The sequence below is a fragment of the Anarhichas minor genome, unplaced genomic scaffold (genome assembly GCF_050575085.1).
Source record: "Anarhichas minor isolate MPS153535 unplaced genomic scaffold, ASM5057508v1 ptg000136l, whole genome shotgun sequence".
NCBI classification, from domain to species: domain Eukaryota; kingdom Metazoa; phylum Chordata; class Actinopteri; order Perciformes; family Anarhichadidae; genus Anarhichas; species Anarhichas minor.
Window position 1 is genome coordinate 12074900 of NW_027466582.1, and position 14651 is coordinate 12089550.

Genomic DNA, 14651 nt, shown 5'->3' on the forward strand with positions numbered 1-14651 from the left:
AAAGTACAACACTGTTTGTTGCCTTGGGGGGGGGGGGGGGGGGGGGGGGGACTGGCTGATCATTTTGACTTTGAACATGTTCAAGTGTTGAGCAGCGGGGCTACAGTAGACCTAATCAAAGCCGGTTGTCGTCATGATGAGCTCTGGCTGGTGGTGAATCTGGTCTGAGTGTTTAATGTAAATCATGTTTATATCTCCACATCATCTCCACACATTCTTGACAATCAACAATGGCCTCAATTAGATAGCTTCAATTAGACAAACAAAAGTGAGAGATGCTTGAGAATTTTAACAACTATTTATTGTCTTGAAGTATGCAACAAAATAATCGCTATGAATAAAAACTGCATTTTTTTTGCTTTGTACAACTAAGGAAATGTTTACAGACAAGCAAAACTAATTGTACAAAAATAATGGTAACATTGATACACAGTAACAAAGAAGGTAAAAACAATAAAGAACAGAACATCCTCACGTCAGTGTGCAAACCGTTTATACAGATGGACGTGTGGCCTTTGGTAAGGCAACAGATCCTGATAAATTATTTAAATAGCATTTATCTACAAACACGCACGCACACACACACACACAAATCAACCTCTCACAAACAGCGAAGACAATAATTTATCTGCTAAAAACAGCACTGGACATACACGATAGAGCAAAATGATTTATAAAAAAAAGAAATCTCCCATTTTGACGGTTCTTTTTACTGGGGCAGATCATGGGATTGGAAGCTTGTTGTGTCTTTAGGAATGAAATGTCGTAGTATTTACAGCTCATGCTACAGTGGCACTAAGATGTCCATCTTTTTAAAGGAATATGAAAAAAGTACTTGGTTGTGTGTTTTTTTTAATCAAATTATACAACAGCTATGAGGTAATATTTGTACATCAAAGATTTCCTTTGTTTTTCATCTCTCTCTGAAGAAAACGCACACAAGTCACATACACTTCATGCTCATTAGCCCTGTCTGAATAATGCCTGATTTACTTTGATAGACACTTCCACCTGGATGTACCTGATTTTGGATCAGTTTTCACTGTGATATTGGATGAATTTTTTTCTTCTTCACTTTTTTAAAGCATTCAAATTTCTTTTGCTGCCTACATTGTAGGCAAGAGTCAATAAATTACGTGTATTTACATAATTTCAAATGGAAATCCTCAGAAACTGAGGGAGGAACATCTCTTCGATGACCAAGGTTTTGATGTAAGATGGGGAGTATTTTGAAGGGAACACTGGCTTTAGCAATTTTCTGTAAAACATAATCATATTTCTTTTTCTTACTGGTTTGATATGGGAAGCTCGTCACTTACCACTCACCCTGAGAGTTGTTTAGTTAACAAGACATCAGCATCAACAAAGCCTATGATACTTTAAAAAGATAGCTGACCCAAATTTTATTTTGTCTCTCTTATCTACAGAGATTCTTAGGTCGATGGGTAAAAACACTTTTTATGTTCCAGTCTTCCACATACAGTACATGCATGACCACACACATCCATAACATAATGTTGCCCATATTTCTAACCAGCTCTACTCCCAACAGTTTCCTTAAGTCCTCAATAACCAAGAGCCCTAAAAAAATGTTATTGCTGTCTTCATCCTGTGTCCTCAAAAGTTGTGTCATTCAGAATCTACATCCTGGCAGATCTGGTAAAGCAAAGGGAATATATCATCAGTTTTACCTGAAGGTAAGGTAGATAAGCACACAGGCTGAAGAGGTGAGACAGAAAAAGCGAGAGAGAGAGAGAGAGAGATGTAAAGGCTTGGAAGTGCATAGTTGTCTATGGGGAGCCGTTCCCGCACAGAGATGAATGAGGTCTTCCAGAGAGCGAGAAAGCAGGTAGAGCTGGAATAAAAAGGTGTTTGTGTCCTACTGGCAAAGCTAGACGGCTTGTTTTATTTTGCCCCAGCTCTCCCTGCTCTCATAGATGCTAAGGGTGGAGGAGAAGGGGCTCTCTGATCCTCAACTGGCAATCAACCGGTTGGTGCTCTGCCCAAACCAGCTTCAAGTGACCCTGAGGCGGACCACATGCCCTTCGCCTCGTTCGAGTGTGCGCGTCGCAGGAAAAAGAGTTGCGGAGATAAATCGGTCCCTGGACTTTGCATCAGAATACGTAAGTTCATACTTTGTACAAAAAAGGTGCATTCCTCAGAGCTTCCTGCGCCGTGCATTTAAACATCTGTTAAAAGAAGGAGAGACAATAAAAAATGTTGGACATGGCCTCAATTTTACGAAAAGATCATCAAATGTTTTCCGGGGAAGTAAATTCGACATAAATCCTTACCTCTGCATTCATACTTGAGGTCTGAGAAGTATACCATCTCTTGTGAGAAGACAAAAAGACCTAGCCTGCCGCCGGCATATGTCTTGTCATAGATGTTACCAGAATCTGCCATGATCTTCTTGCCCTCGTACATCACAACTCTGCAGGAATGAAGGAAAAATGAAAGTTGGTGAGGTCCAAAGCTTGGGATGACGATGTCAAACCCACGTGAAGAGTAAACTTATATGTGGACTAACTAATATCCTCTGCCCACCTAATGAGTCCTGTTCTCGGTCTGTGGATCAGATGCCATCTGTAGGCGGTGAAGTCTTTCCATCCAACGTTCTTAGGGTCATGCCAGAGAGTGCGGACCTAAAGCATCGGGGAAATGAACAGCCATGGGTTCATCTTTTCAAATGTCCCTATATTAAAATGATTCATTGAGGTGTATAACCTCCAAAAGTCCACCAAATGTCTTACCTGTCCTGGAGTATTTCCTGTGTGCCAGAGGGCGTTCCTGAGGTGCTCTCCTGGGCCAGTGGTGGAGTTAACCATTTTAATAGACAAGCCTGAGTAGCCCTGGGCCTTGGTGGGTTTGTTCGACCAGTATGTCTGCGTAATCTGCTTCCACATCACCACGTAGAACCGGGAACTGGACTGGTAGCCGAACACAAAGCCGGCGTAATCATCATCCCTCTCTGTGTTGATGAAGAAAGTCCCACTGAAGTCCACTGAATTGAACTCGTGGTAACCTGAATGAAAAATGCATGTTAGAGGCCAGATTTTCAGAGCCCAATGAATGTATGCTCTTTAGGTGAAATTGTGCACACAAAATATCACAACATATTCTTTTTACTTACCAACAGCGATGCCAGGGTCGCAGTTGACAGTCTGCACCAGCTCTTTGCCCTGATGGCGGACGACCCAGTTAGGATCAATCTGCGAGGTGCCTTTAGGGTCAAGAGGAACCATCTGGAACTGGCGGAAGTCCGTCTCACTAATGTCGAAGTTCTCTGGGCACACGTCGTAGATGTCAGGAACGTTGTCTTGGTCAAAGTCGTCTTTGCAAGCATCTCCACGGCCATCACCTGAAAAATATGCATCGCATTTTCATTATTAATTGGTAACTAAGGTTTTTCAAATATCTCTCGATACCGTCCTTTAGGGCTGAAACATGGCCCATTGTGCTCACCATCAGCGTCCAGCTGGTCAGGGTTGAAGACCAGTCTGCAGTTGTCCTTGTCGTCGGGGATGCCGTCGTTGTCGTCATCGTGGTCACAGGCGTCTCCCTTGCCATCCTTGTCATGGTCAGCCTGGTTGGCATTAGGGATGTACGGACAGTTGTCCAGGTTGTTCTGGTGTCCGTCTTCATCGATGTCCTGGTTGCTGTCACACTTGTCTCCCACGCGGTCATCATCTGAATCCACCTGCAATGGTACAATGCTTTGATGTCAGACTCATGACTTGTATGGATTAAGGGGACAATGAAGTCTTAGCAATGCTAACACAGGCGATTACATTCCACTTTGTTTATTTTCATTCACTGCAGTGTTTCCTGCTACCTTTGTTCTGTCATCTCTCCTCTCCTGCTTTCATTAAGGACTTTTCCTGAGGCTGGAATCACTCTGCAACTTGGAAAGCTGCCAAGCTCAATTTGTCTCAGATCTGTCAGCAGGTTTTAGCTATTGAAAATCAAACATCTCTCTTCAAGACTCTGTTGCACCTCCAGCTTCTGTAGTGAAGGGAGAAGTCATGCTAGCCCTACTTGGCGGTGCTGGACACACCCTGCTGCATTAAGAAAGAATAGGTACAAGAGGAAGGAGATGAAGGGTGGGATCTGGCTCACCGTGTAGAATCCTAATTCTGCTGCCACAACTTTTGAAGAGGGAATTTGTTTTGTTGCAGTTTTTGTAATCTTTGGCGCAGCGTGTTACATTGCTGTGTCCCTGCCTGGACTTGTCTTTTTTGGCCTTTAATTGCATTGCGCAATTCACTGACAATCTCAATATAATCTTTATAGATCACATCAGTGTAGCTTTAGACTAGCCCCTCCTTCCCCTGTCCTTTTCTTTTTTACATTTCTTGAGTCCCGTTGTTAAACGCATTCCTATTTCTCAGTGTAGCATAGCACAGGTGGACTGAGCATGCCCATGGTGCGCAGACAGAGCATGCACACAGCCCAGGGCCAGCCCATTCCTCTGTAATATGCAGCCTAGGGCCTCTTCTCTCACATTAGCCAGCTAACGTCAATGGGCCATTGAAAAGACCCCTAGACCCCCACCACGCCTTATTGAACTGATGTGCCCTTGAGCTGCATACAGGATTTACTCCACCTTTACATGGCGTGATAAAGCTTAGACAGCTACACAGGGCTAATCACTGAGGCTCTGTCTCAATTGAAAGACAGATATATGCTGAGCTATAGAGAAAGGCAGGGAGATGAATGTGGATTATTGTTGGTGGGTGAGGTGGAAGGAAATGGGGAAGGGCGGTGTGTGTGTGTGTGTGTGTGTGTGTGTGTGTGTGTGTGTGTCCACACACCTGATCAGGATTATGTTCCAGCGGGCAGTTATCGCACATGTCTCCCACTCCGTCCAGATCTGTGTCTCTTTGGTCGACATTGTACACATAGGGGCAGTTGTCCTTTTCATTCAGTATGCCTGTGGAATTAATGGAAAATGATGATATGCAAAGCCACTACATGAGTACAGAATATTACTAAAAGTATGACCTCACTTCAGCACAGATATAAAGATGGGGATTTCCAGAGGTCTATTAAACTTTCCAGTCCTCACCATCTCCATCAATGTCCACAGCGCAGGCGTCTCCCTCTCCATTGTTGTCTGTGTCTGTTTGGTCTGGGTTACTATTGTAGGGGCAGTTATCACAGCGGTCACCCACGTCATCGCGGTCGTAGTCATACTGCCTGGGGTTGTACACGAATGGACAGTTGTCCTGTTTCACAAAGACAAAGACAAAGGGCAAGACAAAGAGTTTAGGATAGCTTTTCAGGTGCAAAGCTGGTCATTTGCCATCTGAGCCTGAGTGGATATATTTTTACAAGGAGGGAGGGATCCAGAATCAAAAGGTTCTATGTTTTTAGGCTCTGTCCCAAATCTAATGTTGGAATTAGCAAACACACAGTGCAGCTCCTTTACCTCTCTGTTGGAATTTTAGGTTTTGGCTAAGTTTTGGCTAAATATTTGTTTTCCTGCCTCCCCTCCCCTTCTCCCTCTCCACCGGCCTTGTTATTAGACAGCATGATGAATGCAAAAATCGCAGGACACACACACACATGCTACTGCTATGGCCATATGTGGAGACTTTTACGTACCCTATCATCAGGAATGCTATCATTGTCATCATCATTGTCACAAGCATCTCCAATGCCGTCCTTATCGTGATCTTCCTGTCCAGAGTTGGGGAGGTTGGGACAGTTGTCCTGAATAACAAACAACACAGTCAGACAGTCAAAGATGAGAACAAACATACACGTAATATGACTTTTACTCTGCTAAGACAGTCATTTCTGAAGTGCCTTGGCTTTACGGAACAAAATACTGCCTCGCTGCTTTACCACTAATTACCTTTTTGCAGTGGTAGGTGGCGTTCTCCACACAAACCAAGTTAGCATTGGGCCATCCATCCAGATCGGTGTCTTCTCCACAGATATGGCCGTTGCCAGCATAGCCTGGCCTGCACTCGCAGCGGTACATGGGATCGGCAAAGTGTCCGAGGTAGTTACAGCGGGCGTTTTTGTTGCAGTCATGGCTTCCATCGAGGCAGGGATTACGAGCCGTGCAAACCTGGAGAGGGAATGAGGGATGCACAGCTTGAATGATCAGTGATTAGACTGGCACTTCCCTGGAGACACAAGTGTAGTTGTAGCAGTTAGTCCTATTGTCAACATGTTATTATAATATTATACGTCCTATTTCTTTTGGCCAGAGCCTTTGCATTTTGCCGTTCCCTAATTGGCTGCTTGACACAAAGACAAGACACCACTTGCCTGTTTCTTAGCGGCAGCCTGCTCCACACCTCTGCCGAACGCTTGGGGTCCAGAGTAACGAGGAGGGCAGGGCAGACAGTTGTAGCCAGGATCGGTGTTCTCACAGCGGTGCACACCATTGAACACAAAGCAAGCATCTGGGACCTCCTTGCACTGTTTTAAGATAAAAAGAACAACTGTTGAAATAATTAAGACTTGGTAGATGTTGAAAAAGGCATTAAACTATGTTTGTACCTGACAAATTCATAGTACAAAGTCTAAGGAATTTTTTACCTCATCTACATCTTTACACTTGATACCATTGCCAGTGTAGCCAGCTGGACACTTTCCACACTTCCAGGAACCATCAGGGAAACTGATGCACTTGGCTCCAGCAAAGCAAGGGTTAGACAGACACCCATCTGAAAACAGCAATGTTGGCCCATTATCAAGATATCATCTGCAACATCAAAGGTGTCGTGCTGATGTAACATTTTTGTTTTAATCACGTAAATCCCTTTCCAGTAATGATCTCATTGTGAAGGAGGATCTCGGTATATAAAAAAACATCACTAGATAATTAAAACTAAAAGTTCCCCCCCAAAAAACAACAGTAATATAATCAATTACAGCACAGTAAAAAAAAATGTCAGAAGCTCTGTTATTGATTAAAATGCCTCACCAATTGGACAGGCTTTCTTGTTGCATATCTGGGTGTCTTTGGCATTACCGACACACTCTTTGCCACCGTATTTCGCTGCGGGGTCGTTGCACAAGCGTTTACGAGTTTGGACACCAGTTCCACAGGAAAGAGTGCAGGTATCCCATGGTGACCAGGGTCCCCAGTTGCCATTGACTAAGGGAGGCGAGAGGAAAATAGGATTGACTTCTATACTTGCGGTGTACAACACACAAATGCAAGCAAGAATATCAGATGGTGAGACTCACTGGGGCACGGAGATTTCTGACACTTCTTGGTTTGCCGGCCCTCTCCCTCACAGTCCTTGCCTCCAAGCTGAGGGGTGGGGGAGTTGCAGAGGCGGATACGGGTTATGACACCAGCACCACAGGTGACGGAGCAGGATGACCAGGGTGACCAATAGCTCCAGCTGCCGTCCTGCTTGACTGAAGGCAGCAAGTGAAAGGTCAGAGGTCAGTTATCAGGAAGCAAAGCGATGGACCACAGTGACAGTCTATCATATATTATGACACACAGATGATGACTCTAGGTTATCTCACAGATAACTACATATACTGTAGATTAGAATGGCTGTGCTCGACATGGTCTGCGTACTCGTTTGCGTATTGGTTGATGGGTGAGTGTATGTTGTGTTGACTCACATCGCTTGTCGCACTCCTGGAGGTAGCAGTCGCGGGTCTGCACAGAGGTGCCCTCGCAGTTGTTATTGATACGGTCGCAAGAGCGCCCGCGCTGCTGGATGCCCCGCCCACACGACACGGAACAATGGGTCCATTCAGACCACGGCGACCAGCCGTCTTCTGCATAGTCGCTCGCTGAGCAGGAGGGTGAGGGAGAGAGTATGAGAGAGAGAGGGGAAGAGGCAGACAATACAAGAGCACCCCCCCTCACAAACACCCCCAAGCCTAAATGAGGAGGGAAAGCTCTTAAAGCGGAGGGCTAATAGTGTAGATTTAGCTGGGACTTGGACAGATAGAAGGCCGTCTGTTGAGAAGGAGGGTAGAGACTAACATACCGAGAGAAGCTAGAGAAACAGAAAGGGCCACTGTCCTCAGCATAGGGATGCCCCATTGGCTTATGTTTTCCTAAAGAGGAAACAGATTTCGCAAACACGGCCCAGGGTGTGTAATGACTTCAACAAGTGGCTGAGGTCTGGATGAATGCAGCTCCCCCTGTTTATTTAGGTTTTAGGGAAGCAGTGCAGCCAAGCCTGCATAGGTATAAAGAACATGTCACTTCTCCTCATGTAGAAGATGGCTTCACTAAACAGCCAACCATTTTCCATCCCGCTTTAACCAATTTGGCAAATTACAGCCATTTCAAAGATATTTCGGAGCACAAAGCGCCAATGTTCCAAACACATAAGCACCCTTTCACTTACTCGGATGTTATTGCAGTTAAATCATCACTAAAGTTAACATGTTTTCTCTTGAATAGAAACCTTTACATCGAGGGAAATATTTGTGGCTTTTTGGTTTCTATGGCAAATGACATAGAAACGTCTCACTCTGTGAATAGGGCCGTGTTAGCTGAAATATATATATACACGTTCTGGCTTTAAAGTGCCATTTATACAGGAGCTTACAGTGGAGGTTTATATAAGCGGAATTGCAGTGTACTTATAGCTATGCAGATTCTAACAATGAATTGGACAGAAATGCTTACGTGTTCCACAGCGTGGGCAGCATTCCCCATCAGGAACAGTAGCATTAGCACAGGGGATCAGGGGGCAGGAGATCTTGCGGCACACAGTAGCAGAGTTCTGCACAAGCACAGAGATCAAATATATGATTAAACACGTCCTCAAATATATAAATCGATATCACTCCAATGTTGCTGCAATTTTCTTCCAAATTCTGTCCAGGTGCTGGGTTAAACCCCCGCTACAGAACTGTGTCACTTATTAGGAGTTGGTTGTCTTAGTTGTATGGAGACCCCAGCAGACAACACCTACCCACTGGGTCAGGAGACGGTGGGAATGAGGCCAAAGTCCTAATAATGGAAGTCGGTTTCTCTGTAGAGCCGGACTGGGCGCTGAGCCCTAAACAAGTAAAGCCAGCCTGCCAGCACAACCTGTGTGGGTGCACTGTGAATTACTCAGGGATAACAGTGGCCTCTAACTATGCATGCTAATGTGCTGCCTCCTGGATCTGATCACTGACTGGGAAGAAAAGGGGAAATCGGGACAACTCGTGTTTAGAAGAGGAAATTAGGAAATAAATCGTATTGATGAAATGCAGGACTCCTTGCCAAGTGTTTTGCACCTCAACGGTTCTTTCGAAATATCAGAGCCAAGGTCTTGTTCCTAATTACAATGCATCACTTAAAGTCTGGTCAAGTCCCTGAAGGCCATACTCAAGTTGAACTTCTGTCAACAGACCTCTCATTACAACAGTAAAGGCTGCTGGCCTTCTGCCTTCACACTACTAATTACTGACCATGTGTGTGTTTGTGTGTATATGCGCCTGCTCCGATGTGAGTTGTCTTTTCATGAGTGCGTGTGCCTGCGTGTACCAACAAGTCCGAGCATGGAGTGCACGCCCTCACACGCGTGTTTAAGTACTTAAGAGACAATATACACGCTGGAGATCTCACCTGACAAGTGCACTCGGTGCAGTCATCGACGGTCCACTCGTCTCTGTTCTTGTGCACAATGCCGTTGTGGAGGCAGACGCCGATGCGGTTCTTAATCAGCTTGTTCTCATCCGTCTGGGAGGGAGGTGTAGGAGAAACAGACAAAACACAGATATGGTATATTGATTAAAAACTACTTTTCCCTTTAAATATGTCTGTATAATAAAGATATTTTTAAACTTAGAGTTGTTTCATGTGCTTATAAAAACAGGTAAACGAGGAGCATAATGATGTCATTAAAAGTTTTAGCGTTTTTAAGTTTGTGCAGGCCATCGCTGAAGAGTGTATAGAGCTATTCATCAGAAAATGCATAATGCCTCAACAGGCTCCTTTGTTTTCTAAGCACTACAAGTATCCTTAACCCCATTTGATTAACAATAAATAGGATTTTACAGTGCAATATCTGACCAATAGAGTTACCACATCTCCGTAGGAGAATATAAAGTATTTGTCTAAAATGATTTAGCTGGACAACTGTACAGGTGAATGTAACACAGAGACAAGACACATCTAACAAACACAATCAAAGGCAGACAGGCAGCTGACAGGCAGACCGTCTCTTGCACTCTGCCCCCAGACGGTCTGGTGGGTTTCCTCCTTACCATCTGGCGGAGTTCACTGGACAGCTCCTTGACCACCACACCGAGGCCCTTCAGCTCCTTAAACATGCTGACCAGGTCCTCACAGGAGAAGCCACAGACCATCTGCAGGTCTTCACCAGGGCAAAAGCACAGGGAGGAAGGTCATTAATTGGCAATGAAATAAAAAAAATTAAAAAACTCATTCCTAGTCTAGTATAGTCAGTCTCTGGTTGGACTCTAATCAACAGACATGAGCCAGTAAAACAGTGCACATGTCAGTAGTACCTTTAGTCTTGTGTCCAGTGTATTCTGTTCTGATGGCTGAGGAGCCATTGAGGCTCTCCAGGATCATGGAGTCAGTCGTCGCTGAAAGAAGATAAGTAAATAAATCAATCCGCATCTGTACATTCGTTGTTATGGTTGACTTATTGGTGAGGGAGCATATTAAATGTTACACATCCCACACCGCAATAAAAAAGTCAATACTGCACAGCCCAGACTTTGAGACCACAGTACCCTGAGGATATATGTAAAGTGGCATTCCTGTGTGATAAGTGGTAAACAGCTTCCCATTTAGGGTTTGTATGTAGAAATCAGCAAGCACATACTTAAGTACATACTCAATTATTTGATAAGGACTTGGACTTGGCAGTACATGAAGCAGATGAGCGATGAGTAAAAACACAGGATGTCTGATTACTTACAGGTTTGGCATCCTTTGTTGCGGAGGACGGCCTCCAGTGATGCTCCAAACACAAACCTCACGTTTTGCAGAACCCCCTGCAAGTATTGATGTTCAGTTTAGGCTATCATCCGGGACATCAGGAAATAAAACCGCTTTTCTTTTTCATCTGTCTTAAACAATTCAAACAATCAAGCCCTGCCATATAATAATTTGTACGCTTTACCAAATTGCGTTTTGAGCAAAAACTCTCCGCTGACGACATTAAAAAAGAGACGTGAAAAAAAAAGAAAGAGAACATTTTTTTTTTTTCCTAATTTAAAACTAAATCTCCCGTCTACACGGGCGCGTGCTCTCACCATGAACCTGTCCCTCACGGCTCCCTTGCCGATCCTGAGCTGCGCGCTGGCTGGGGTCTCCAGCGTCAGGATGCTCTGGATGGGCGCATCCAGCTCGGCGGTGTTCACCTCCTCGCATCCCGCGTACAGCTGCGCCCGGTCCTCCTGCACGAACAGCGTGATATTCTTCCAGTGGCCAGTAGCCAGATCCACATCTTCGATGGAAACCACCTGCTGCTTGTTCTCGGTGGAGAAAACTATGTCCAAGGTGTTCGCCTTCCCGTTGGAGACGATCTCGAACACGGGTCCGGAGCCGTCCCGCTTCTCCACGGTCAGGAGGCTGCCCCGGGTCCGTTTGGACTGCTTGAAGTTGAGCAGCAGGAGGAATCCCCTCTCGGCGTGGATGGAATCGATCAGGTCCCGAAAGGCGCTCTCGGAGACCGGGGGGATCAGGTCCGGGTTGAGGATCTTGTAGGCGGGGCTGTACGGGTCGTCTCCTTTCACCAGGGTGACCCCGTGGTTCTTCTTCGGGACTTGGACGTGCTCAAACAAGTCAAACACGCTATTGTCGTCTCGACTCTCTGCGGGTGAATAATAATAAGCAGTCAGCCTTTGTTTGGCAGTGGCCTGGATGTCTGTTGTTTTCAGTTTAAACACACTGCGAACTTTTTTTTTTTTAAATCACGCCAGACTATCATAATAATAAATGATAGCTTCCTGTCTGAAAAGATAATTCATATTCTGAAAAGTTCAAGTTGAATCACTTAGTTCTGCCAAACTCACCTGCGACTCGCGCACTCTCGCAGGTCCAAAGCATCAATAGCAAAAATATTCCTGTCAACTTCATTGTGAAGCACCAACCTGCTCCCTGTGACAAATAACAACAAAAAAAAAACTTCAAAAAATGACCATTCATAAAATGACTGTCAGACAAAGTCAGTGTGCAACAGGTTGAAAATAAATAAATGAATTGAGTCGGTCACGAATCAATAATAAATGCCAGTGCAGCTGCAGAAATAGTCCCATTCCTTAGAATATTTGCCACTCACCTGCTTCACGAAATCAGCAGAGCTGAAGTGATAAAATCCTGCAAATTATTTAGAAAATCCAGCAATAATCCTCAGGAATGAATTTATGGCGAGTTATTTAAAAATATGAAAGTTCCACCGACAAAAGAAGGGAAATAATAAAATCTTGCGTGTTTTTTTTCTTCTTCTTGATTGCAAACTTGTCCTTGCTGGTATCGGCTGCTAAAAAACTCCCTGTTAAGCCGAGGGGGACAAAGTGCTATTTAAATAGTTTGATGCCATTCCTAAGAAGTGGCCTCGTCCAATCACGGTGAGGGGAGAAAAAGGGACGAGCTTATCCTCTTAGCTCAGAGAGAGAGAGAGAGAGAGAGAGAGAGAGATGAAAAAACGTTTTGGGACCAACTTCAGTGTGTTGCTCTCAGACTTTTAATGGACCAGTGTTTCCTCTGACAGCGTCCATCCATCAGTCTTCAGAAGCATTTCCATCTCAGAGATTCCCATCAGCACACTGCAAACTATTGTTATATTCCTATGATATTCCACAGGTGTCTCTCTGGCATGCAAAGTGAAAATATCTTTAAAAAATGTACTATTATTATTATAGAGCCATTATGGTGTCATGCATAGTGCTTGATAATATTATAAGAATGTTGCAGCTACTGTGGCCCATAATGCACATCTGCAACTTATATTAGTTATTTCAATGTTTTTCATTATTTCATGTGGTGCAATTTATGTTCCTAAGAAACATTCTATCTGATATATATGTGTGTGTGTGTGTGTGTGTGTGTGTGTTTACTATTTTGTTGTATTCTTAAATAAACTATGGAATGACTCCGTATTGTTCAGACTGTTTAAAAGAAAGTGTTTTTCATGTCAAATACGTCTGACAGTAGTGAGTTTCAGTATTGATTTTCTAGTATTATCCTCAGCTTGTTGCAGTTCCAGCTCCAACCGCTAGGAGCCGACGTGAGTTCACTGGAGAGGAGACCTGAGGCAGTTACTGCTGCAGCACACCTGAACTGACTGACATTCACATTTTCACTGTTATTGTTGAGTTTTTTTGGACAAAATCAAAACCATCATGTTGTAAGTCTTTGACAACTGTGAAAGTGGAAGGAAATCGTCCGGAGTAAGCTGATTATGTGTTATTGAGCAAAGCACTCCATTTATGCCATTTTAGAAGAAGACAAAAAAAATTCAACAGGACCAGGGGGAAATAATGAAGTGAAACTGAAGCACGTGGCAAAGCATTGATAAATGAATAAATACAAATCGGAAACACATGTAACAGAAAATGTCAAATTCAATACATAATGAGGCAAAAAGTTATTTTCAAGTAGGGACTTAAAGATGCCGCCTTCTTTGTCATTCTCACTTTAGCCCCAGCCTCACATTATCAGGACACACACTTGCTCATTCAGGGTTTTTAAGTAAAGGTTTGTGTTCCTGTTTTTTCCACAGATATTTCAGTCCTGATTTCTAGTCAGTGATTTATTAGTGTTGCAACACTTTAGTGAAGGCAACTCTTCCTTAGTCCTAGATGTCAGATTTGACTTAGTTTGTGCTGCCGCTTCAAATTTATGTTGCAGGATCATGTATACCAAACACTGACTAAGCTGTTTATACTGACTTGGAAAATCACTGTTTATGGTATACAGGGAGCATTTACTAGATGGTGACATGGATTTATTTCCAAAGTATTTCTCTTTAGTGCTTTCCCCCGAAGCATTGGGAAAATGTTAGTCAATTTTTACACAATATGAAGCCAACAGCAGTCACGCTGTGGTTCTCTTGCAGTTGCATTCATTTCTGTCACTTTATTCTCTTGTCCACTTTTCAATCAGGATGCATATGGCCCTGATATGCTTTGGTGTGGTGGAATTTTAATCGAATCTGTTGGATTAGTTAGTCTACGTAGCAGTGTAACTCACCGTCTTGATGCATAAGACACATCACTTTACATATAATGCAACAGGTTGAGTTGAACAGAAATGTATACCGGTGGATGGGATCCCTGCGAGCTGGTTTAGATGTCTGTGGGTGGAAGCTCTACCCTGAGGGGTCCTGAGGTCAGAGCTGAGCTGACTCCCTTGGTGCCTGAGAGTCTCGTCTCCGATCGGGTCCCTTGATGGAGACTGTTTATCTCAGCCTGTGGAATATACACTGTCAATGCCTCAGGTGCCCGGACAGTTGTCTGTAGTGTAACATACAAATATGAAACGATAGTTTTTCTGTCAGGTTGGGAGGCGTCAACCTGAGAGAGCAAATGGTCCGAGTCGTGTTTGAGTGATGCACAATTTGGGAGTTTGTTTAAGCTCTTTCAAGACTCTTGTTGGTGTTGGGTTGTTATGTAGTATATAAGCTCAGCCTGTGAAGAAGAAAGCACATGCTCAGGAAAAGAATGTGCTGCTGTTTTTGGCCAGA

The 14651-nt window shown here is 44.0% G+C and overlaps 1 protein-coding gene across 1 annotated transcript; it reads right to left on the reverse strand.

Moving 5' to 3' along the window:
* Positions 1 to 279: 279 nt before the first annotated feature.
* thbs1b (thrombospondin 1b) lies at positions 280 to 12468 on the reverse strand. Its single transcript, XM_076083579.1, has 23 exons — positions 12246 to 12468; positions 11980 to 12064; positions 11218 to 11777; positions 10881 to 10956; positions 10462 to 10542; positions 10198 to 10307; positions 9557 to 9670; positions 8627 to 8723; positions 7603 to 7776; positions 7210 to 7386; positions 6944 to 7117; positions 6556 to 6683; positions 6283 to 6435; positions 5861 to 6079; positions 5608 to 5715; positions 5069 to 5228; positions 4815 to 4933; positions 3466 to 3700; positions 3134 to 3361; positions 2754 to 3025; positions 2548 to 2645; positions 2295 to 2434; positions 280 to 2189 (listed from the first exon to the last, which is right to left on the reverse strand). Exons 2-23 carry the CDS (start codon positions 12041 to 12043, stop codon positions 2182 to 2184), a joined length of 3495 nt encoding a protein of 1164 aa, XP_075939694.1. The 5' UTR covers positions 12044 to 12064; positions 12246 to 12468; the 3' UTR covers positions 280 to 2181.
* Between the last annotated feature and the right edge of the window lie 2183 nt (positions 12469 to 14651).

Excerpts from the sequence above, each read along its gene's own strand:
- thbs1b (XM_076083579.1), bottom strand. The coding sequence starts at position 12,043 with ATGAAGTTGACAGGAATATTTTTGCTATTGATGCTTTGGACCTGCGAG. Across the intron at positions 11,778-11,979 it reads CGAGAGTGCGCGAGTCGCAG|AGAGTCGAGACGACAATAGC; the intron begins GTGAGTTTGGCA and ends ATTCACCCGCAG. Across the intron at positions 5,716-5,860 it reads CCACCTACCACTGCAAAAAG|GACAACTGTCCCAACCTCCC; the intron begins GTAATTAGTGGT and ends TTTGTTATTCAG.